At 44.7% G+C, this 24,828-nt stretch overlaps 1 protein-coding gene across 50 annotated transcripts in view; it reads right to left on the bottom strand.

The window, feature by feature from the left end:
* SCRIB (scribble planar cell polarity protein) overlaps positions 1 to 24,828 on the bottom strand; it is a 123,755-nt gene that overhangs the window by 42,423 nt on the left and 56,504 nt on the right. For 17 of the 50 annotated variants that reach the window (XM_069780322.1, XM_069780316.1, XM_069780320.1 and 14 more), the window contains 11 exons: positions 22,618 to 22,875; positions 22,258 to 22,368; positions 18,020 to 18,196; positions 17,461 to 17,577; positions 13,946 to 14,134; positions 13,091 to 13,210; positions 12,783 to 12,839; positions 8,501 to 8,557; positions 7,687 to 7,770; positions 3,027 to 3,434; positions 851 to 919 (listed from right to left, as the gene is read on the bottom strand). In XM_069780322.1, coding sequence (XP_069636423.1) covers positions 851 to 919; positions 3,027 to 3,434; positions 7,687 to 7,770; positions 8,501 to 8,557; positions 12,783 to 12,839; positions 13,091 to 13,210; positions 13,946 to 14,134; positions 17,461 to 17,577; positions 18,020 to 18,196; positions 22,258 to 22,368; positions 22,618 to 22,875 — 1,647 coding nt within the window. The remainder of the gene's footprint in view (positions 1 to 850; positions 920 to 3,026; positions 3,435 to 7,686; positions 7,771 to 8,500; positions 8,558 to 12,782; positions 12,840 to 13,090; positions 13,211 to 13,945; positions 14,135 to 17,460; positions 17,578 to 18,019; positions 18,197 to 22,257; positions 22,369 to 22,617; positions 22,876 to 24,828) is intronic. The other 33 variants (XM_069780323.1, XM_069780324.1, XM_069780325.1 and 30 more) reach the window with 13 other exon arrangements.

The raw sequence follows: 24,828 nt of genomic DNA, 5'->3' as shown, positions 1-24,828 counted from the left end.
TAATGACTGTGAAGAAAAAAATTAAAAAATCCATTTAAGAGAATTTAACTTCAAAAGGCTCAACTAACTTGTGAAACCTACTACCACAGGATGAAAAGTGAAATCAAAGACTTGGCAAGATTTAAAAGAAAAGATCAGAGTTGATATGAGAAATAAGAACTGCTAGTGAGAATAGGTAATGCTTACCAAAAAAAAAAAAAAAAAAAAAAAAGTTACAAGAAATAAAGAAACTCCATTTCAGAGTGAAAGCTGGCCTCTAACCTTAGAGTTTTAGAAAATCATTGCCTAAGGGTAGGCTAACCTATAATTGTCTGCTGCAGGATCCTTCAATTTTCTTCAAACAGCTGATGTGGGTTGCCAGCAGCGTCACAAACAGAACTCAGGATCTGTCTAGGAGACTGAGTAGCACTGGTTTACAGACCTGAGATGATTCTCCAAATCCTGACTTCTCCACTTCTTCTGACGTACCAATTGCCAGAATTAAATAGTCTCTGTATAAGGCATTGGTGAGGCCATTCTCAAAAAAGACAACTACCATTTTGTAGTCACTCTAGGTACTCCCCTGATCATTACACTGCAAATTAAGTCACCCCTCAGAGCAATTATTTTCCACTTAGTTTATGACTAGCTAATTATACTCCTGGGTCTCTGAGATACTTTGAAAGAGAAGAGTTCCTTCCCTAGTTCTCTAACTGCCTCCTGTGATGGATACCCCTCCACCTCAAAAGTATCACTCTCAAGGATGGAAATCATACACGGCTTCCTCTGCCCTTCTGCCCTGGTGCCACCTTGCCCTGGAAGCATGCCTCCCTACCCTTCCCCATATTGCCTGTCCTGGGAGCAGTCTCACCTGCTGATTACTAGGAGAATAGGGGGCTTCATGCCTGGAATTTCCTGTCCCAGACTCGCCTGCAGGAGCCTGAAAGAGAGAAGACAAAGCTAGATAGTTACTGTACAGCAGCAACTTCCATGCCTCTCCCTTAGCAGTGAGACCAGGAGGCAAAGGAGACCACTGACATTCAGCCCAGGGCCAACTATGGGCCACCTCACTGTGAGAGAGCAGAGTTAGCATTGGGCCCAACAGCAGCTGCCACATGGTAGAAACTTGCAAAAAGCACTAGAAACAGCAAGGGAATGACATTAAACATTGGAACTGAGATCATATCCAAACACCCTGCAAGGCCAACTTACAAGCCTTCTGCCTTGTAAGACATCCCCAGGAATCCTCTCCCCCTAACTTCTCTTTAGCCCTCAACAGACTGGGCTACAGTCTAGGCAAACCTCCTGTTGTATAGACACTGAGCAAAAAAGAAGCCACTGCCAACTGAAAGGGGACAAGATTCATTACCAGCCAGCTACATCCATTGATGTTGGCCTACTAGTAAGACCTTTACGAGTAGTCCAGACCATAGGAATGACAGGGCTCTCACCCCTTCCACAGGAATACACGATCACCAGCGCTCAGGATGAGCCAGCCTACAGCCAGCCCCAACAGCTACAACAACAGAGTGCAGTCCCAATAATTACCTGCAGTCTGTCCACAGGATTAAGGAGCACGATTTAAAAAGCCTTGGGCAATGGTATTTCTACTGACCAAGCCAGGAGATGGGATCTGAAGTTCATATTGGAGCACAGAAAACATCTAACCCTTCTTAGCACTATAATGACAGACAATGCGGCAGCAGCAACCCATCTACTTCCATGCCTCCACTACAGAGTGTTCTTGCTCACCCTGCTTCTGGCTACTGCTATCCAAGTCTTCCTGTGTGCCAGCACATGCACCTTACCAATCCCCAGGGCAGGAGCTGTTCTACAATACTGTTTTTCAGGGACTTCAGCTCCCTAACCCAGCTGACACACGACTGCTCCAGTTCTGGTGTCAGCGCACAGGACGAGAACATGCAGACAGGGGGAACTGATCCCTTCTGACAGCAACGTAGAATTAGATTAGCTCCAGCTAACTGTGACACCCACCTCCAGACTGATGATAGCTGATCTGGCATAAAGTCTACCTTCAAAAAGGGTCAGTGCTCTGTGACCACTGCTTTTTTGATCTTTTTTGAACTCTCAAGCTGGATGTCTATAATGTCCAAACCACAGCCTTTGACTTTCAATATACCAAGAGGTTACAGATATTCAACTACATGCCTTGCTCTATTGCTTATCTGCCTGCACGTCTGTGAAAAACAAATTCTTACCAAGGACTAGGCTAAAAAACACCTAAGAGAACTACAGCTGAGTGTTGCTTTGTTTGTTTGCTTTTTCTTCTCTGCGCGTGGGCTGTTTGTTTGTGGTTGTTTTGCTTCTCTTGCTTTTCAGGCTTCCCAAAAGGCAGAGAAAGGAAGAAGGGGAGAGTGGTGTGGTGCTAATCTAGAACATAGTACGTTTGGGTCTAGTCCTTGCTCTGCCACAGGCTTCCCGTGCAGCAGTGAGAAAGTTAAATACGGATTTCCCAGAGCAGAAAGCAAAGTTCTCCCTTGAAATCTGAAAGTCTAGATATACTGTAACGTGTCACTTCAAGGAACAGCACGCTCCTGGGCTGTAGATTAACTGTCAGCTGCACTGCCTCTTAGTTTTCAGAGGTCTAAAAACAGTTGCGTTCGTTCAGGCCCAGATACATAAGTGTGACACCACTGCCATTCTTCTGCAAGCCCTGTCAACTCCCCACTCAGAACCACAGCAGACAGGGAACACTGCTGCTCCTAGCCTGATCCCTACCCACCCAGAGAGACACTGGGGAAGTCGCCTGACATCACTGCCTCCCCTCGAAGAGGGGCTCAGCAGCATGCACACTTGGCAATAACTGGGGTACATTAGTGGCTGGAAGACAACTCACTGACCGTCAGCGACTGACAGCCTCCGCACGCAACACTGGAGAAGCACATGTGTTAGGTGGGACGAGCCCCCGCCAGGCCTCGTGCTGCCTGGCATCTGGGGTCCAGGGCATGCGCAGGGGTTTAGTAGAGTGCAAGTGGCCTTAACTGCATGACTGCATGCCACACACAGCATGCGGTGGGACTGCTTGCCTTGGAGTAAAGGTTGGTCTTCAGCACTCCCTCCCTGCCATAGCCCAGGGGCGGGCCCCCCAGGCAAGCCTTGCCTGCTGCTTTCCCCCTGCGGTTAGCCACCACAAAGGGGTTCTCACTGAAGAGGATCGGCTGAGAGTCGATCATACACTCTTGCTCTGGCGTCTTTGGCATCTGGTCCTGGGACAAGGGGCAACCCGTGGGGTCCTGCTTGTCTAGCTGGGGCTTTTCTGCCCCGCTCGTGCACTTGTCAGGTGATGCATGGTCCTGAGGAAGGCCAGCTGCGCTTCCGATGATCGGGCCTGCAGCTGTTTCTGTGTATGAATCCCGGCTGTCCTGCACCACTGGCAGAGACAGCATAGCGCAGTCACCCTCCATTCTGGAGCTGGCCTTATTATACAGAACAAGCTGAGAGGAAAACAAAAGGATCAGAAAGAAATAAGGAGAACAGAGTAAAGGAGAGGATGGAGAAAATACAGAGCAGCTGTGGATTCTGAAGGACAGGGGAGAGAATTCCAATACTAATGCCCACACGACTATCCCCTCCCTCTCTTCTACTCTACCACCAAACTTGTAATCCCGAATGCTACTTCCAAGAGAGAACCTTGCTATCAGCACACAATACATACACCAAATAGTTGACAGGCACAGGTACACTCCCCGCACTTTTCCAGCTCTCATACACATCCAGTCTGCACTTCAGCAGCTCACCAGTAACACTGCTGCTCTCTAGCAAAACTGATTGCCAAAACCTACACAAGCACACATCGTCTCCCATCTCATTGCAGCACATCCTCAATTCAACTCTACCATCACATAGCCAAACATCAACTGTCTGACCCCAGCATACTTTCAAGCAATTCCAACGCTTTCATGCAGAATAACACCTCTCACCTCACTCCAATGCATTTCCATACAGATACACAGTTATCACCATATCATCTACCCCGTGCATCTCCATCACACCTACATGGCCAAACACACTTTTATGGCCCCACTTCATCAAAATACACACCAACAAGTAACAAAGAGCTAACAGACCACAGATCCTTTTGAGTGCTCTTACTGAAGGCAGGACTGAAACAGAGCTTCAGTTCTGCCTAGGCTCAACTGTACCTATCCAAGATGAAGCACTGACCTTTCCTCTTTTAATACTATAAAAGAGAGTTTGTTACGCCAGCCAAAGCCTTCTTCAGGGAAGCAAAGATAATCAGAGAGCAATGATCAAATCTCCTTCTATCCAAGTGCCTGCCGGGGAGCAGAAAGACCTCTTCTGCTCAGAGCACATTCTCCAACTCCTGTGTCATGGCAGCATTCACAAAAATAGCTCTCAAGGGCTGGGTGGGCTGGTGACTACAATGGCAGCTGAGAGGCTCAGGAATTTCTGAGGCCCTCCCCTAGCCCCTCAACCCCAACCCAACCCAAAGCAGTGGCTGGCAGAGCCCTGGCTCATATCATATTTCTTCAGACAGTGAAGCCTGTGCTACGCTTAAAAATTTTGCTATTGTAGCTATGTGACTTTCCAACGTAAAAAAACCCTACCAAAAAAACCCCAAATTCCAACCTTCTTTTCCCAGAGTGCCATAAACTACACTAGAAGAGCTCTAGTGCACACAAAGTTATGCCAGGCAAAAAGTACTGTCAGGAACTTTATCTGTTCATTGGGGATGCTGTAACGAAAACACTGCCAGCAATCCACCACCGCCAAGTGGGTTTGTTGGTTCTACAGCCAGGCCCGTCCGACACCACTGCCGCTTTGCCTTGCCGAGCAGAAGAGCACAAACACTGACCAACCAGGGTTCCAGGTGAATCCCACCACCAAGGCCTACTTTGCTTTGCATGAAGGGAAAAAGTAAACACTTCTATGGCACTGTGACAATGGGCATCTCACCAAGACTGCGTGAAGTCTGATAGTCCATGGGGAGCCACAATCCCTATTTCGTTCATGGACATGACTGGAACTGAGCTTCATCTACCCCTCGTTTTAATCTCCAGCGCTTCTGCTGCAGCAGTGTATTCCAGTGCAGGATGCCTCCCTCCCTCTACTTCACAGCGGGCTATTTTTATCAGACAAGCAACAATTTCTATTTTGGGTAAGCAAAGATTTTGGCAATGCTGTGTGCTTTTCCCAGCCTTGCCTCTGTCACTCCCCAGTCTAGCAGACAGGACAATCGTGTTTTACCCTGCATCCTCCAAGGCAAATACAGAAGAAATGCATTTGCAGTTCTGATCCATGACTTCGCCCCAGACATGGAAAGAAATCTAATTTTAAGTCTAATGAACAAGTACAGAGAAAGAATCAATGGCTAGAAATTGAAGATAAATAAATTCAGACTAGAAAGTGCAGATTGTTAATTAACTAACCATGGTGACATGCTACTGAGAGATGTAAAATCTTCTCCATTTCTTATAGTCCAGAAAGCAAAACTAGACTTTAAATGTTTTGTTGTGGCTAGATGCAGTCATTCATGGGTATGGTTTCCAAGCCTGTACTATGCAGGAGACAGAGACTGTAATAGCTCTTTTATTACTGTGATGGCAGTATTCAGACACTGTAGTGCACTGGGTAGTCTGCAGACATCAAGTTACTGACAAGCTGGCACAGCCGGAGGGCATCACTGAGACGAGCATTCTCATGCAGGTTTCAACTGGAATTTTTCAGTTCGGGTTTTAAAAGTATACAAACAAAACAGGCTTGCATCTCATTAAGCCTTTGTTAAATCTTGCTCACAAAAGGACCAATATACAGCAATACTGATTAATCCAAGATACACAACCATCTGCCCCCTTCTTTAGGGGCAATTCTTGGGGAATCCTCATGACAAATTCCACCCACAATCTACAGCAGTCACGACAGAGGTCTGCACCTCCTCCTGTTCGACAGTGTGAAGAACAGCAAGGCCCTGCAACCCCCTTGCAGGGAGCTATACAACAAAAGATATGTAGACACTGTTTAGAGGAGAATGTACGTGGTGAGAAAGTTGGCCTAGAGACAGGAAGAGAAGGAAAAATACTATGGGAACTGGGAAATAGCATTAGTCCTCTTAATTCAGTCAGACTGTCTGGAGATAGACAACCTGTCAATTGAACCGCGTGCTTTACTGCTGGCCAGACTGACCTGTGTCTGAGTCTTCCAGGCAGTCACCAAATAGGCTCCTGAAAGAACGCCAGAACCTTGCTGTCCTCAAAGCCCATATCTCCCTGTACTCATGATCTAGGCAGACATATTTATTCAAACAGAGCAAAGACAGGGCTGGGCAAATGACAGCTGGAAAAAGATAAACATGGGCACCAATTGGCCCTTCCCCTGAAACAGGACATTTATAGATGCCGCCCATACAGCCCGGCATTCCAGCATGTTCAGCCCCACATTCCAGTGCCAGGCGTTCCTGGGCTGACATGGACTGCTCAGGCACAAGTTCCCAAATGCTGCTCTGCTCTGAACAACACTAGGGCTGTCCAGCAAAGAGCCAGCTGCTTGCGTGGGGCTGGCTCTCTCCTTGTTTCCAGCTACTAAGTTACACTAAGAGATGCTAAAAATACATTAAACCTTTTCCCGATAATACTTTTCTGTGTGAATAGCCAGGAGAGAAAACCCAAAAGCTGGGGAGTATGGGAAGGAACAAAATGAGACAAAGCTGGGCTCTAATCAGGGTGAAAGCAGAAGAGCAAGAGGGCCTGAAGCCAATGAGAGGATAGATGAATAGGAGAGGAGACCTGTCTGGATAGAATGAGATGGAGGCAGTAATGGTAAAAGAGATGATCCTGAAACAACAGAATGGGAATGCAGAATCTGATGATGACAGCAATGGGTGGTCTTGCTGCAATAGGAGGAAAGAAATGGACGTGAAGACTGAGGATGTTTGTGAAGGAGCAGGCAGAAACCCAGTGAAATAGGTACGATGCAGGGAAGATAAAACATGACCAAAGGAAGCAAAAGATGGAGAGGTGAGGCAAGATTTTAAACAACACAGGAGAGACGGATGACTTTGTAATCTGTGAAGTTTCTGAAATCTGGATTTTCTCTTGGCTGAGCCACCACTACATATCAGGGACTGAAATGCAGGTCATGGACAGGAGTATCCAAGGCCATATCAGGGCTAAGTCATGATATGCAATCACTGCCACTTTGCCTTTTGCAGTCCTAGATGGATCTTGACTTTCTTTTAATACTTTTGGTATCAGCACACTGCATCCCTCCTCCTAAACAACATCCCACAATAAATTTACACCTAAGCTATGCACACATTGTCAGGAAGAATCTTCCCCTCCCTCTTCTGCAGCTTTCAGTAGGGGCTTCCTTCCATGATAAATCCCCTGCACTCTCCCATTCACATGTATCCCTCTCTCCTCTTGGGCTGTTCTTTCTGCCTTGTTCAAGACACTTCCCTTTGCATCTTGGCAATTACACAGGCCACTTCCCTTTCCAAAATGGAAAGTGACCTGGCTCTCTGCTCTCCTCATTTTCTTATTCTAATCTTTCTTTTGTAGCTGCCTCCTGTTTCAGACAGTGTCAAAGTCTACCACAGTTCTGCTTCCCAGTTTTCCCCTGCAGAGAGCACTGTCATCCGTCTCATCAGGGCACAAGGAGAGGGCAGGTAACAGAACAACCACGGCTTCCCCCACGCAAGGACCCACATCTCAACAGCCCCTCACTTACAGTGCGATTGACTCTCTGTAAGCCACTGCTGGGCAAAGCAGCCAGGGTCCGATAGTCCAGTCTCAAAGGTTCACTGGTGATATTCTGGAGAGGGGCAAGGGGGGGAGCAAGAAAAACACAAACACCAGGAAGAGATCAGGCCAGAAGTCAACTAAATCAACTAGAAAGAGCAATTAAAAGGAAACCACCCCTAGTAATAACCAAGGCCTTATCTCCAAACTCTGCAGAAAATTCCCATTGCCTGGAAATGAACCTGGAATTGTTCCAAACACAACGACGGGCACCCATGACAGAGGCCAGGCTTGAGAAATACTGCAGAGAACAGGTCACTCTGGGCCCTTGGTCACCCACTGGTGCACAGATCCCCACCATTCTTCCTGCCCCCATGGGCACATGTCCACTCCCTTATAGGGGGAGAGGAGAATGTGACATACGTATCAGTTTTCTCCAAATAGCATCCAGAAAGGCTTCCAGTCTGGATTTGGAGACATTTGAGAGTGCAAATCTACAATTCCTGTACAGTATCTTTTCTCAACCTTAACTCACACTCATTATATAATTTCATTTGATTTTGCTTCCCATTTGCATGTCTGCCTTTCTAATTCAAGCCGTTGTTTTTAACCATTCCTTCCTCAATCACATTACAGATTTCTTCACTTCTGGTATCTTCTTACACTCAAAAGTCAAGTCTTTGGGGGTGGGGGAGTGGAGAACAGAAGTTACAGGGAATGAGCACTTTTAGAGGTATCGCCAGCCTTCAAGTCCAGCTCAGCCCTTTTCTGCCACTCTCCAACCCTCCCACCATGCTCCTCACCTCTGCCTCCTCCTCAAGTTGCTGTGTGGCTGCCTCCCGCTCCCTACGCATCCACTCCTTCCATGAGACAGGACAGAGTCAGAGCAGCATCCAAGCAGCACAGGCAAAGAGAGAGGGAAAGACGTCAGCACCATGCTGTGCAGCAACTCCAAAGTGGGGACAAAGGAGCAGGAACAGCACTGGTGGCAGGAGAGGGCAAGCAGAAACCCAGCGCATAGGTTGGGCCCAGGGACAGAGGAGCTGGAATTCTGCATGAGTTCAGTTATCACCAGCAAAACAGACAGGAATGGACACCCCGTACAACACAGGCCAGGATGTCACCAAAGGAGGGGAAGAGAGCAGACATCTCTAAGATTCTCAGCAGGGTCAATCCTGGGGAAAAGTGAAATGAGCTAAAGCCCCCCCCCGCCCCAAGCACAAGGTACGCCATCACCAAGGGAAAGGAGAAGATTGCTTATTGTGAGAAGAGACATCTTGACAGAGCACAGACTGGAGAGGCTGGAAGGGAATGAAAAAACAAATCTACAGAGCACAGGCCTAGTTGTCACTAAGGAAAAAGACCTAAAAAAATCACGTGCTTGTTTATAGCATCACAGCCAAAAGACTATATATAGATACAGAAATTGTATAAGCATAAGGCAGAGCTTAAAATCAGCTGGTCAGCTCTCAGTCATTCAGCGCAGCACAGGAATATTGTAAGAGTGACCAGTGACTAATCTCATAAGCCCCAGCTATGGGCTTGCTTCCAAGCTGCAAGAGGAAGGTAGTAATATGTTACTTGTCTTAAAGAATTATTTCTGTGCATTTATACTTTTGTAACTTTTTGCCCAGCACCTATGCTGCAGAGTGAGGGCTGTGGACAAAAGCAGCATCGTTCTTGCATTCTATTGTGCATTGCAACCCTCCTGGCTGCTCCTCCCAAACAGTAGCAACCAGATGGTCCAGAAGTCCCAAGGCTAGAAGGATGGGAGGTGAAAGGCATCCGAGAAATACAGAGGGAGTTAACTGAAAATTCTGCTAAGCACCTAGGCCCTTCTCTTCAAAAGCTTCTGTGCATTACCACTAGTACATAATCAGTGTCCCACATCACACCCTTGGATCTCCAAACAATAATGAGCATCATGAGAAAAAACTAATGCTCTGGAGGATCACAAGACCCAAAGGGCTATTTACGGATATTTAAGCTAAAGTCTGTTCTGAATCTGGTTATGCTTATTTTGGACAAGTGTTATCTGTAAGGTGAGTGTTCAAGCTGATATTAAACTTGTATGTGATCCTCCTCTGAGGTCTTAAGTTGAAAAGAGACAAGAGCACCAGCCAGCCCAGACAGAGCTACAGAATGTTCAAAGTTCATCTCTGACAACATCTGGGGAGCCTGGAGAAGCTCTGGATTAAGATTAGAAAAATAAGTACAGCTCTAGAGTTGGGATAGAGAAATGCACTGTGAATCAGTCCATGGTGATTTGGAGTTACTAATACTGCTATTAGAAACTGAATTATCAAAGTACTGAACTTGAGAGATGTATGGAGTGAGGGCAACAGTGGTATCTGAAAACCTCTGCAGGACTAACTGTGAGCATAGCAAAGCCAAAATTCTTCCCATTTCTTCCATTCACAAGCTTACTGTAAGGAGGCACATTTGATCTCTGTCACTCTTGTGCAAAACCAAACATGAAACACTGAAGTATTAGAGGATGGTCCAAAAATGGTGACATGAATAGTATTACTGAGCATCTGGCACTGAGGTGGGAACTTCCTACGGCATTACAATGGCTACCATACAGTGCTGGCTCCATCACTGGTACAAATTTAATCATCAAAACCAGTATTAGAGACAGAATCCCAGTTTCAAGGTCACACTAAAAGGCAACAGCAGAAAAACGTGTCTTTGCGCATGGGTCTCAGGCCATGGATCCCAAGACGTCAGACAAGTCTGGAGCATTCATTGCTACCTCCTCCTAGTACCCTAATGGAAGGGGCACCAAAAAATATGAAATCCTTTAAAGGCACAGGCAATTCTGGAGGAGACTCTTGGTCTCTGCTGATCACCAGGCTACAGGCCTACTTCTCAGCTCTTCAGAGGTTGGGACAGACAACATTGTAATTATACTAAGCCACACTATAGCAAGAAAAAAGGCAGTATACAGGAATACATACCTTAGAAGTCCCTAAATACACGTCACTGCAACCTCAAAATATTGCTTTAAAAATCTATCAAAAATAAAACATCCAAGAAAGATGAGCCATGATTACTGTGTATTGTTCAGCCTCCAGGAAGAATAATGATATTTGTTATGAGATGCCCACTGTTGTTTTGAAATATTACTGATAGCTGAATGACTAGCTATTGCCAAGTTTTTTTTCTTTTATATTAACCATTTTAATAAAATTTCAAGTTCAAATTTTCCATAAAAAGCTATCATAATACCATCAGCACTTTTTGAAATGAGATATGGCCAAGGCTGCATCACCAATCATAAAGGTTTTTCTGTTTTTTTGACAAAGTCTCTGGAGTGTTTTAAAGTAATCTCAGCATAAATTTTGGAAAAGCCTTATCTACCTAAGACTGAGCTAATGCAACCTGCTCAGACAGAGTAGCATGGTTTTGGAGCCAGAATTGCTCTTCTTGGTTTATCCAGAGGTGTTAGAAATGCTGATAATGACTCATAGTACCTGAAGTCTCCTAGAGAATATTCAAATCCACATGCTACCAACATAAAACTGATAGGAATACCTTTTGCTGTAACAGTAACACTACAAAATCAGTTTTTCTGAAACCACAACAAACCACCCTCAGTTCCTTCCTAAGCAAGGAACAAGATATTTTATAGGAAAGACCTAAATCTGATCTAAATTGGCTCTGCTCTGAGCTGAACCAAGTGACCTGTAGAGGTCCCTTCCTACCTAAATTATTCATAGAATCACAGAATAGTTTGGGTTGGAAGGGACCTTTAAAGGTCATCTAGTCCAACCCCCCTGCAATGAGCAGGGACATCTTCAACTAATCAGGTTGAAGATTATTCTAGAAGGTCATTCCACTGGCAGAATTCCCATCTAAGTATAGATCTCAAACACCACCAGAACACCTTGCAGATACTTAGGACAGAAATCCCTTGTCTTATTCTTGCACATGCTGACACCGATCTAAGCTGTAGGCCAGCAAAGGTAAATCAAAGCTTCCAAAGGGAGTCTGCAACACACTGAACCCCTTTTGTCTCTCTACCCCAGTCTTTTGTAAAATTGTACCCTGCGTAGCCCATTGCAGTCACTGACAGAAGGCAGAGTAGGATTATACAAATATGAAATATATGTGTGTATTTAATGATTATATATATTGCACGCCTGGAAGGTCATACGGCCATTTTCTTGTTCATTTTCCTGTTCATGGACTGTAGTCTGTGCCATTGTCTATTCAAAACCTTGACTGTTTTTTTCCAAAACAAGTAAAATCTCAAGTGTTAGCTAAATTATAAAGCTCACCTCCATCCAGAATTGCCAATATAACTACAACCTTGTGGGGTAGCAAATGTAAAAAAACCTGAGTGATTACAACTACAGAAAGAACCTAGAGAAATATTAGGTATATCTAAACTGGAAGCCTGAAGAAACACCTGCAAAACGTACACATACTGCTCTGCCAGGAGAGCAGATTCCTAAGTGACAATACTGAAAAATTCAATTTTCTCTCATCTTCCAAAAGAATCTGACTGAATAAATTAGTTTTAAGTGGGATAACTAGAAAACCCAAGTCCCCGAGGGGCTTGACTCTGCTAATCTATTTCTGTGAAAGGCTGAAATAGTGGGCAGAAATACAAAATTCTCATAATGAATAAGAAAAATGATAATGTAAACTGAAGAGCACAAACTCGTGATTGATTAACAGTGCCACTTCTTCAATTCGGGGCAATTTTGAGCTGTGCATTCTCATCTTTGCTCATAAAAGCTCTGTCAGGGCATGGAGTGCTGTACCGAGAGAACTGTGGGACTTCCAAGCTCATATGCCATTTTTCTCAAAGTTGCAGCTTGGCCAGAATGTACCAGCAAGTAACAAAGATGAACTTTGCAAATAACAGAAGAGTACCGCCAAAGAGGTACATTGGAAGATATGGCAAAGCCAAAAAGCAGCTAGAATAACTGAGCGGTGCACTATGAAGAGAGAAGGCCCAAAGCCCCCCATGGCATTAACAATAGGATAGAGATAATCTGTGGCATTTTCCTTAGGGCTCACAGGCTTGGCAGAACCACTGTCAGAACAGATTCTGCTACGTGAAAAATCTCTCACCACCTTCTCCATTTCTTCTCTCTCCCACTGAGTTGCTTCTCTCACCATTTCCATCTCCTAGGAGAGACCAAAGTTAGAGCCGCTTCACCCAGTGCTCTCTCCTCACTCGGAGCACCTGTAACCTCATGAATGTTTCAGAGTCCCGTCCTAGTGTGTTCCTGATGAAAGTGCTGGGACCTGCTCATCCCATAAAAAGGAAGTACACTACCCATTATGTTGCAGACTCCATGCACCAAGGGAGACACTAGAGTTTTTCATAAATTTTTTCCACTGCCTAACATTCTCCCAGTTGTAGCCAGAATACCCACCTTCTGTAGGATCTCCAGTTCTTCAGGGCTTAAATCCCGATCAATGGAAGAGATACTTTCCAGGCTATTCTTGCGTCCGATACCAGCAGCAAAAGGGTTTGCAATAATTCCTGGGGACATCTACAAAGCAAAAAGGCAAAAAACATGGTGGAAGCGCTCAGCATGCCATACAAAAAAATTCCATATCCTGGGCTCACAGATGCAGAGTACCAAGACCATCCTAATTAAGTCAGAACTCTTTCACAACTTGAAACATTATTTCAGCTGTCAATTACTCAAGGAACTTCAGGTATAAGAAAGATGAATTTAAATTGAAACAGGTACAGAAAGGGGATAAAGTGACCAGGGATTAGGTACATATTCTAGTGGAGAATAAAAAAAGCTTACTTAGTAAGCCTTGAAAAAAGAAAACCTAGAAAGCACAGGATCGCTATGGGTAGGTGTTACCCTGTGGGGAAAGGCAAACACCAATAAACAGACAGGCAATTTACTTTAAATATAACATTGGCACAAGAAAAAATAGGCGTAAGTAGCCTGGAGAAAATTAGCTTGAAAACGACATTTCTAACCAGTGCAGTGATATTGTGAAACAGTTCTGCAATCAGCAGGAGAGAGACAGTCTTTAGAGACTATTGCTTTTATAAACTGCCAACCACCTGCAGTTCATATAGCAGGAGACCAGACTTTGAAATCTGGGACTTCAAAAACAAAACCAACAAAAAACCCCAAACCCCACAACAAAAAAAACAACTACAGCAAAAGGTTGGAAAAATCCAGCAATCTTCTAAGAAGAAAGAAGTGGGATCCTCTTGTGGTACTGGCCAGTACAAGGGCACCCTGCACTTCAGTTCTCACCTCAATAGCAGCTGCAGCCTTGGGATCAAAGCCATCACACACTAGCACAAGGAGCGCGTCACCCACACTTCGGAGTATCTGCACTGCTTCTGTATGTGTCATTCCCAGCAAACTCTGATGATTCACCTCCAGGATCCGCATTCCCACCTTCAGACGGCCATCCCGGGCTGCAGCCCCAGAGGAGCTCACCTATAACAAATGGGGTGAATCAAGATATCATGTAAGGAGGTAAGAGAAGACTATAGAGCATGGGGAGTATCAGGAAGAAGGAATGAGAGAGGACAGCATACAAAGGAAAAAGGGAAAAAAGGCTGTGGCTACATGTCAGGGAAAGCATCTGGAAGTACTCATATATACTTACGGAGAGGGTAGAAAAGGAAGAACATGTACAGTTTGGTAGAGGAAACAGGTGTGAAAAAAAACCTCTTATCGGAGATAAAAAGAATCTGTATTTGAAATGTGTTGTCCCAAGGAAAGAAACTGCTTTTGTTTTGTCATGAAGCAGGTGAGAAAGAAAGCTCTCGCATCTATGATTTATCTTCACAGAAAGGGAAGTGTAATAGGTTTTTGTTGGGGGAGAGAGACAGAAAATGCAAGCATAAGGATAATTTTTGTAGATAAAGATAAATGAGGCATAAAGACTTTTCCCTGTCTTTGTGGTAAACAGGCGTAACAAGTTACGCATGTCTGTCATTTTCCATCCTCTCTTTCAGAGAAATAATGTGTAACTCCTATTTTCTTTCCTCAGCATGTCACAAGAACTCATACTTGCCTCATGTACACAAGCTGTCACCAGGGGAAACAACTGCATGCAGCATATTGATAAGACACATGAAAGCCAGAGTTTGTCTTAAACAGTGCAAGCACTAATGTATGTTTGAGGAGAGAATGAATGTGCATACTTTGCCACGAGAACAAAGGCAGTAAAAGCAAAGAGTTTTATTCCTCTTTTTCCCCTTCAGAACAGGGAAGAGAGACTGCGGGACATGCTGTGGGTACAAAGTGAAAGAAAAGAAAAAAACAAAAAATAACCCCACAAAAACCCAAACACATGCAAACATGAGGCTCAGGAGAAATATGCAAGCTGGGGAAGTGAGAAAAAAATTTAACAATGGCAATAGGAGAAGCTACTATCAGGAACCAGACAGAAATAAAGGATACAACTTAAAGTGCCTTAGGGAAAGGAACAGAATCACCAAATGGGCATTGCTTTTTTCTAAGAAACCAAAAGGCCTGGAACAAAATGGGATGTACACACAGTCAACCTAGATCAAATTAAGACCTTGGTACTTTTGGTATACAGACAGACCTCACTGGGAACACCAGAGACAAACGAACAGCTTCAATTCAAAGGCCCAGTCTCAAAGCAAAAGAACCAACATGACTACACTTTACAAAGAGAATTGTGACCAGTGCTACACAAGGGCTTCGCAGAAAGAATACGTCAATGTCAGGGATCTCAAGCAAAGCCTGTAGATGTATGGCGAACATAAAGGAGAGCACAAGGGCACACAAAGTTGGTTGCTGGGTGGGGGAAATGCAAGGACATGCATGACTGGTTGTCAAGGTAGGATGGAGGCACAAATAACATCAGAGGAAGGAAAGAAAGAAAGAAAGAAAAAACTACTGCACACCACATATTACTGGGATCAGAGAGTGAAAAAAACCCCAAACAAACCAACTGTATGGGTGTTTATTTGATTTATGAGAGCTGTTCTGGAGAAAAAATGACGGATATATGTTTAATAAAGTACCTGTAAAAAGAGGAGAAAAAATGCTGCATGCTTTTTTTTTTTTTAAAAAAAAAAAAGGTTTGGAGGGAGGGAAAGCAGCCATGCATGCCTACACATAATTTCTTCAGGGCTGTAAAGGAAAACATTTAAGTATGTGTGAGTGCGTGTGCATGCACAAAAGTGGTCACATGCAGCTGAATGGATAAAGACCGAATACTCACAATTTCTTTTCCAGGGAGAGCAAGTGCATAAGTGTGACAGTAGAACACCCAGAAATAATGGGAGGAGGTGAAGTTAATGTAGAAAAATGTCCTTAATGCCAACTGTCATCTGTATTATTGATATGTCACTGAGGGACACTGAATTATCCCCATTGAGACAGATCATGAATTTCAAATTGTAGATATAATTTATACTTCTCATAGTATTCAACTTGTAACACTTCATCAAGAAGGTTTTAAAAAGGAAGAATCAGATTACAAGTTTTTAAAAAATGACAATTAAGGGACTCAATGGAAATGCAAATTAAGAAAAACTTAGAGAAAGAAGGTAGTAATCAGACGTCCAAAGCGGAGGAATAAGAAAAAGCACTGCTTTGTCTCTCAGTTACTGGAAATACACAGACAAAATAAGAGAAGCAGGAAGAACACTCTGGTTAGGACCGAGAAGAGATATCAAGCTGAAGTAACACAGTTGAAGGGAGAGCAGACAAGTTCAGTACTTTGGTTCTCTACAGGCCAAAACAAATACTATTTAAAAAAAAAAAAAAGGGGGGGGGGGGGGGGTAAACTAACCGTGCAATGGGACTAAAATGTAAGCCTTCCAAACACCTAAATGCTGTAACACTGAAGGAGATAAAACCAAAACCAAACTTAATCATTAAAAATAATTGTAGGTTACAATAATCTTAGGTTTTGTTTTACAGCTATTACAAATATTGCAGTTGAATGTGCAACTATTACTTTGATAGACTCTTTTAACTTTAGAACTCAGATAAAGAAGTTATATCCAAGTAGTAACAAATGTTGACTATTCCCTTTCTTTGAAAGTAGCCACCATCCAGCAAGGATTAAGACCTCTACAGCTAGAGCCGAGTTTCTACCCTACCATACCAGCTAAAGAGGCAACCAGTGACATCCAGAATTCCCCTTTGGTCAGCAGCAAGACCAAAAACTACACCACTTAACACTATGCTCTGTTGCTAACAAGAAAGAGGCGGCAATACTTTTTGGCAAGGGTCAGGAGGAGCATAAGCTTATACACAGTATATTGTTGAAAAGAAAACATGTGTTACTTCTTGGGGAAAAGCGACATGACAAATAAATATGCACACAAGCAGTCATTTACAAAGGAAAGGGAACAAAATTACAGACACGGTGCGTGGCACAGGAGGAAAGGTAAGCAATTCATAATGCTTTCAATCAAAGGAGGAAAGAGCATGCATGTTTGGGTGGGCAGGAAGGCCGCAAGCACTTGGCGAAGCAATAGGAGCGGAGGGGAAAAGGAAAGATGTATGGGTTTATGTCACAGAAAAAAAGGCAAGAGAAGAAATGCAAAGCAAAATAAAAGCAAACATAGAAAATGAAAGAAGAAATTTTGTAGCTGTTCTAGAGGAGGAAACATGAAACAGATGCGCCTCCTTCAGTGGGTGGAGAATACTCCCGGAGAATTGATGTACCCAGTGAAAAGTGGAGAGAGTATATCGAACAAGTTCCACAGGGATCACTCTTTTCCCTAGCAGTCCTTGCATGCAACCAAGTTGCAGAGTTAGTGGTCTGGTACCTTAGAAATGAAGATGCCTTCATCAGTGGGATCGAATGGATTTCCAGCATGACCTTTTGCTCCACCCCGGATGCTGATGCCCAGCTTTTCTCCTGGAGCCTTTTCAATGCATATTTCCTGTAAACACAGAAAAGGTATCCTTGTTTCTGGGTCAAGTTCAGACTGGAATTGTTAGGGAAACACTCCTAGTAGCTGGCCATATTCTAAATACCCTGAAAAGGACCTGAATTAGACCTTTCACTCATTTGGCACAGTTTATTCCTTCTGATGAGGCTCTGCCCTTTTCTGTATTTGTCTCCTGTTCAGGTCTGGTCTTCATGAAATCTGATCATTCTCTGATCACAGTTATCACCATGGGCATGGCAAGAGACCCTCCACAGTCCTCAACTGGATATATACTTAGAAGAGACTGGATTCTACCAAAAGAGAAGGAAATTTCAACTAGAAGTTTGGTTGTACCCTAGTCCCAGATTTCCAGCTAGATAAGAAATTGCCTTCAAAAGTGATCCTTCTATAAAGAAAGGTGCAATTTCCCCCAGTTCTCTTACTCAGAACCTACCTGCATACCAGGTGGTGGCGGATCTCGCCTTACTAACATAGTCAGCTCCTGAGTGTTGGAGAGCAGGGCATTCACTGCTTCCTGGTGGGTAGCGTGGCGCAGGTCAATGCTATTTACCTCCAGGATCCTGTCCCCTACACGGAGACCGCTGCGAGATGCCAGTCCACGGGGAATGACCTACAAAGAATCACTAATGTTAAAACTAGAGAAGGAAATTCCATTTGTCCTTGGAGAGACACTGGTTGTGTGCCTAGGCTATCCTCCAACATCCTCTGAGGCCTGTTTTGACTTCTCTCTCTGCAACCAAAGTTCTCCAAGACGTAACATATCTGTGAATAGTGACAAAGAATGAAGTAAGATTTGCTTTAAGGTGTCATTCGGTATGTTCTTATAGTCTCATATTATCATTTTCATCTGTAACAATCCTTTGTCAGCTTTTCCATTATTTTGCCTGTGACTGTAACCAGAAAACAGCTTTCTCATAAGAACTCTGAAGGAACTCAAATGTTAAACTGCAGAGCCATTGTCAGAAGTGCATCATCTACCATTACAAATGGCCACTGTACCAGGACTGACAGTGTCAGTACAACTCCAGTCGTCAAGAATTGCTCTGGAGGGGATCTTGAGAACTACAGAGTTACTAACCAAGAAACCTAACTTCTATTCCTGGTAAAACAATAGAGTCAACAAAGAAAGAGTAAGATCTGTGAGCATGTGGATAAGCAGGGTTTGTTGGGAATGAGTTAGTCTGGCTTTGGTAAAAGCAAATCCTGCCTCACTGGCCTGCTGAAGCACTGAGAAAAACAATGAACACACAAAGGAAGGAGTCTGGTAGGCATAACTTCTAGATTTCCAAATGGCCCTTGACAAGGTCTGAACCTAAAGGCTATTAGAGAAGCCATATCCACTGGATGGGAGGAAAGGCCATCTTAATGCACTGAAAGCTGGTTAAAGGAGAGGAAACAAAGGGCAGGTCTGGACAGCTGCTGCTCAGGACACAAAAGATTCACTGGTGGGGTTCCTGAGCAATTGGTGCAGGACTGGTGTTATTCAGCATGTCCACCTGTGACCTGGAAAAGGTAGTGAACAGTGAAATCTCCAGGTCTGCAGATGATACTGTGCTGTTCTAAGCAGCCAAATACCACCCTGGTGGTGGTGAACTTCAAAAGGGGTCAAGAAAACTGGACAAAAGGACATGGCATGAGCTTCAGCACAGACAACGAATCTACGGAAAAACACCTAAAACCATGCACACACAACACTGAACTCAGAAACAGTAACTCAGGAAAGTTCCTAGAGACTTTGTCACATGTTCTCTGAAATCATGGGTTCCACATGCAGGAAGGGGCAAAAAAAAGCCAACAAAATTTTGGGCATCATCAGAAAGGGTACTTAGACCAAGACAGACAGAATCACCCAAATCTCCAGGACTGTTCAGTTCTCTGCTCACAAAAAGGCAGAGCAGAAGGGGACCCAGAAACTGTGCTGAGGACCATGCAAGGATGATGGTGATATGCCACAGGGTAAGGTCCCCAGCACCAGCCGGAATATCCCATGCGCTTTAGAGGAAGGATGCAGCTTTCAGGGTCTTGGGCTATAGGAGTGTCTGGGACCTCTCCCTGAGGCTGGTGGTGGCCTCACCAGCGGAAGGTGTGCTCTGCTCAAGGTGCCGAGCTGGCCGGTGAAGAAGCTACAGGATGAGATGAGCATACTGCACAGTGTCAGTGAAAATGAACAGGACAGCAACAGGCTCTTTGCAGAAACCCTGCAGAGAGGGGAGTCCAAATCCCACGTTGTACAGAAGAAGGGTCAGCTAGGAGCTATGCTTGAACATATGGCAGAGGGTCCCAAGCTGGGGAAGGCTGGGAGCTTGAGATTGCTGGCGACAGAGCAAAGAGCCTTTCTCTCTACTGACATGCATCTAAAAATAGGTATAGTGCCTTGTAGCAGATGAGGACAAACTACACAAAAGGAGGCACTGGAGCCATCCCAGAATGAACCACATGTGTCCTGGTTTCAGCTGGGATAGAGTTAATTTTCTTCATAGAACCTAGTGTGGGGCTGTGTTTTGGATTTAGTATGAGAATAATGTGGATAATACACTGATGTTTTCAGTTGTTGCTAAGTAATGCTTATATTAAGTGAAGGATTTTTCAGCTTCTCGTGCCCAGCCAGCAAGAAGGCTGGAGGGACACAAGAAGTTGGGAGGGGACACAGCCAGGGCAGCTGACCCAAACCGGCCAAAGGGGTGTTCCACACCATGTGATGTCATGCCCAGTATACAAGCTGGGGGGAGTTGGCCTGGGGGGATCACTGCTCAGGGACTAACTGGGCATCGGTTGGCAGGTGGTGAGCAATTGCATTGTGCATCACTTATTTTGTATATTCTAATTCTTTTATTATTATTATTGTCTTTTTTTTTTCTTTCTTTCTGTCCTATTAAACTGCTCTTAACTCAACTCACGAATTTTACTTTTTTTTTTTTCCTAATTCTCTCCCCCATCCCACTGGGTGGGAGGGAAGTGAGCAAACAGCTGCATGGTGCTTAGTTGCTGGCTGGGGTTAAACCACAACAACATGTCAGCGCCAACAGGAAGTGTCAGGTAAAACCTACTGGAAACCACTACTGCAAGGGACAGAGGCACACATCTCTCAAACAAACTTGCTGTTTCAGGAGGCTTGTTGCTGGCCAGAGGCTTGGATCCTGTGTACTGTGAAAGACAGCTAAGTCAGCAGTGTGCCCTTGCAACAGTGGAGGGTGTAACCAGTGAGTTTAGGGAAGTGATCATCCCCCGTTAATCAGTGCTTGTGACATTACATCTGGAGTACAAGACAGACACTGATAAACTGGAATGAGTGCAGCGGAGGGCCAAGAAGATGAACAGGGGTGTAGAGAATACACTGTACAAAGAGAGGCAGGGAGACCTGGGGTTTTTCATTCTTGAGAACAGAAAGCTAAAGGCGATGTTGCTGCTGTCTTCAACTACCTAACACAACGGTACAGAGAAAACAGAGGCCAGGCCCTTCTCAAAGGTACACAGCGGTATAGGGAAAGAGGCACAGGATCCAAGTTGGAGCAAGGAAAATTCTGACTAGATATTCGGAAGAAAATGTTCACCATAATAGTAGTTAAACATTGGAAGAGGAGCCCAGAGAGGCTGTGAGATCTCCATCTCTGATGATACTCTGAACTTGACTAGACAAGACCCTCAGCAAGCTGATCTAGGCTGGCCGTGTGCTTTCAGTGAGGTCAAACCACCTCCGCAGGTCCCTTCCAACTTGAATGATCCTGTGATGTCACATCTTGAGAAGGACATAGTGGGGTTAGAGAAGGTCCAGAGAGAAAAGCAACTAAAATAATGAGGGGATGGAGCAGCACCTTGCAAGGAGAAATGAAGGCCACAACTCTTGAGTTTGGAGAGAAATATGAGGAAGGAGAATGAATGAGGTTTACAACACTGAAGGTGGTGAATAAGCTGAATGCAGGACTTCTAATGGGCAATACAAGAATGGAGGAGCACTCAGTGTAACCAGTGGGGCATTGGTTCAGAGCAGATCAGAGTGCTTCTTCAGGTGACAGGTAATGATGTTCTGGGACTTGCAGCCATGGGTTTAGAGGAGACAGATTCACCATGTTCAAGGGACAAGAGACATATGGATGCAGAAGGGGCTGGGCAGGGATATCCTCTCTAACATCCCTAATCCAACGAGTGTGGATGTGTGGGACTGCGAAGGGAATGAGCTGCAGCAAGTGGCCAGCTTGTGTGCTGTCTCTAAATAGCATCAGCTAATGCCACCACTGGAAAGAGAATGTGGGGTCGAAGGACACTGGCCTGAATGCAGAAGAGCACTTCTGTTTTTCTGTGCAGTTACACATTCATCCCACTAACACTTTGAGTAATGACTGGTTTTCTGAAACTCCTGCATATTTCCAGGATTCATTAAAATCTAACATAAGGTCAGCAGTTTCAAAAGCTAACTCTCCCCAAACAGTTCAGCGTGAATTATACAGGTTTGTAGGCTTTTACATGCCATTTAGATTTCTACAACAGCAGCAGTATGTCTAGTTCTATAAGCTAACTCTTTACATATGCACACATCCCTCTCCCATCCCCCCCCCCCTTTTTTTAAATTTATACTGTACTTATCAGACTCTTGCATTAAAATCCTTCATCTTAACCCCAATAATTAAACAGCTCAGGAAAGTCCACTGTTACGCTGCTCACACAGGACTCTACCTTTGAAATGAAGACACCTGGTTCGTGAATCCCGAACGGATGGCTTGAATGGTCACTGCCTCCTACGATGCTGAGTCCCAGGGGGCCACCTGCTTTTACAAGGTGAATTTCCTTAAGGGAAGAAGAAGCAAAGTCAAAGGGAATAAGGGATATCACAAAAGAAGCACAAACACTTAAAAACATGGAGTCAGGGATGTTTTGCATGAGTGAGCACAAGGTAAGCACCCACGGGACAAGGAGGTTCCCCATTACTTCTCAATGCCCTGATAACACAGTGGGCCAGCCCTCATCAGACTACCAATTTTTCAAATGAAAACCACCCAAGATTACACTATCCCATATTGCAACAGACAGACTCACCTCAATGGGATATTGATCCTCCAGGCCTTTAGATAGATGGTTCCTTTGCAGCGAAGGCGTCTCCTCCGGTGGGCTCTCCCCATGGCTGGGAGGCGGTGGTGGGGAGTGCATGCGCACTCGTGGCACGCCTGGCGAGTCTCCCTCGCTGAGCTGCTCTGCACCCTCTCTCTCTACCAGCAGCACGATGGTGGGGGAGGATGCGGTAAGCAGCGCTACTGCCTGATCATGCCTGGCTTCTGTCATGTCTACCCCATTGATCTAGAACAACCCGCAAACTCAGTGTCAGACCATCACCCAAGTACACCCTGTCATTTTAAGCACTTTGCCAAGCACCCTAAGGGACCCCATTCTGCTGGAACACTGCCCCTTCTCAAAAGTCTGTTCCCCAAAGCACTTTGTAACTTACCCCACTCCTTCCTATCTGGTAAAGGGACACAGGCACCTGCTCATTCCTACCTGACCACAATCCTCTTTCTAGACAGCTTACCAGCCCTTTTCCCACCTTCCCTGTACACCTCCAAGCTCCAACAGCATCAGTGATGCTCCAGGGGACCATGAAGATCAAGTACAATACTCCACCTCCTGGAGCACTACAAACCTAGCTATTGCCCAGACTGTGCTGTGGCTCACTTGTTACCAGGAGAGTACCTGTCACTCCTTCTTGGCTTTGCATTTCAGCTTTCCTACCAGGTCACAACAAAAGAAGCCCAAGAGGTTGCATTAAAGGAATGGGTCCAAATATCTCAGTGTGGGAAGACGACAAAACAGTGACTCCCAGAAGCAATGCCACAACACACTAGTGTGCCACAGCATCAGTGGCCTTTGAACTAGGCCATTTGCCCTTATCAATCACTCTCAAAGCCCAGACACGGGCACTGAAGAGCACGATCTGATGTGTGACAGGACCCGTCACTGGCCACTGGGCTGCTGTCCGCCCATGCTGGACAAGGTCATGGCAGTCTGGGGAAGATGTCAGTTTTAAGCCCTAAGAAGTGTATCCCAGGTACAAAAAGACTTGGAAGCACTGAGACTCTGCTAGTCCACAGTGACTGACTGGCTGACACAAAAGGAAAACTAGAATTCTTTTGGACAAGAGAACTTTATGCAATATGCTACACCAAATAATTTGAAGAATACAACTACAGTTGTTTTGTGATATCAGTGAAAGATATAATGCTTCAGACAAAGAGGTACTTCCAGTACATACGGGGAAGCAGCAATGTCATTCATACAAGGCATCGAAGAGAACTCATCTGAAAAACTGTATACTATTCTCATCCTTCACACACAAAAAAATTATCTAACGTAAGTTAACAAGATGTGCAGAGAAAAGCTGCTACAACAGGCAGGGGAACAGAGAGCCTTTACTACAAAATGAAGATTTGAAACAGCTTGCCTAGAAACTCAAAGGACCAGAAAGGATGTGACTATTCTCCATGAATGCATGAGGGACAAACTATCGAGAGGAGAGCTAAGCTAGAAGAACACTGCCAAAAGGACAAAACTTGCCATGAAAAAGTTGAAGCTGAAAATTAAAAGGTTTCTAGTCCTTAGGTTCTGGAAAAGCTTTCCAAAACGAACAATGAGGATGCGAAAATAACAGCTGTCAAGATGGGAGTTTGATCAGCTTATGAAATAATAACGTGACTTTGTAACAGCCACAGGAACTGGATTTTGTAGCCTGATTCCTCACTGTCTGCTTCCTAGAAGTATTGTAGTTACTCCCCAGCTCCTTCCAAGAAAGCAGTTTCTGGACAAAGCTGACTGCATACAGTCTGACAAAGGCTTTGTCCAGAACCTCCATAAACACCACCACCACCCTCACCCGACCTCCCCCCATCCCATCCACAGTCAAGTGTGCTACTCCCCTTACAACATGTAACACGACAGGCAAGACAGCCCTATGCTGCATTGGACATAAACAGAAAACTCAGCCTCACAGCATCTCCTCTACTCAGAGGATTGTCCCCAAGGACACACCTTTAGCACCGACTGTAGAGGACAAACAGAAGGATGCAAAGGCATGCCAGCCTGCACATGCATGCAGGAAGAGGAAGGATATAAAGGTACCTGGGTAATGGCTGCTGAGCATAAGAGACAAGGCAATAAGCAGGAAAGATAATAAATTAAACACACAGGTGTCCAAACCTTAATAACAGATAACAGAAACAAGACTCCAGACGCTCATGGATGGATCATGAAAGGAATCAC

Source organism: Haliaeetus albicilla, chromosome 3 (genome assembly GCF_947461875.1).
Source record: "Haliaeetus albicilla chromosome 3, bHalAlb1.1, whole genome shotgun sequence".
In the NCBI taxonomy this organism is placed as follows: domain Eukaryota; kingdom Metazoa; phylum Chordata; class Aves; order Accipitriformes; family Accipitridae; genus Haliaeetus; species Haliaeetus albicilla.
Note: the sequence above shows the minus strand (reverse complement) of the source record. Positions and strands in the feature narration are given on the sequence as shown.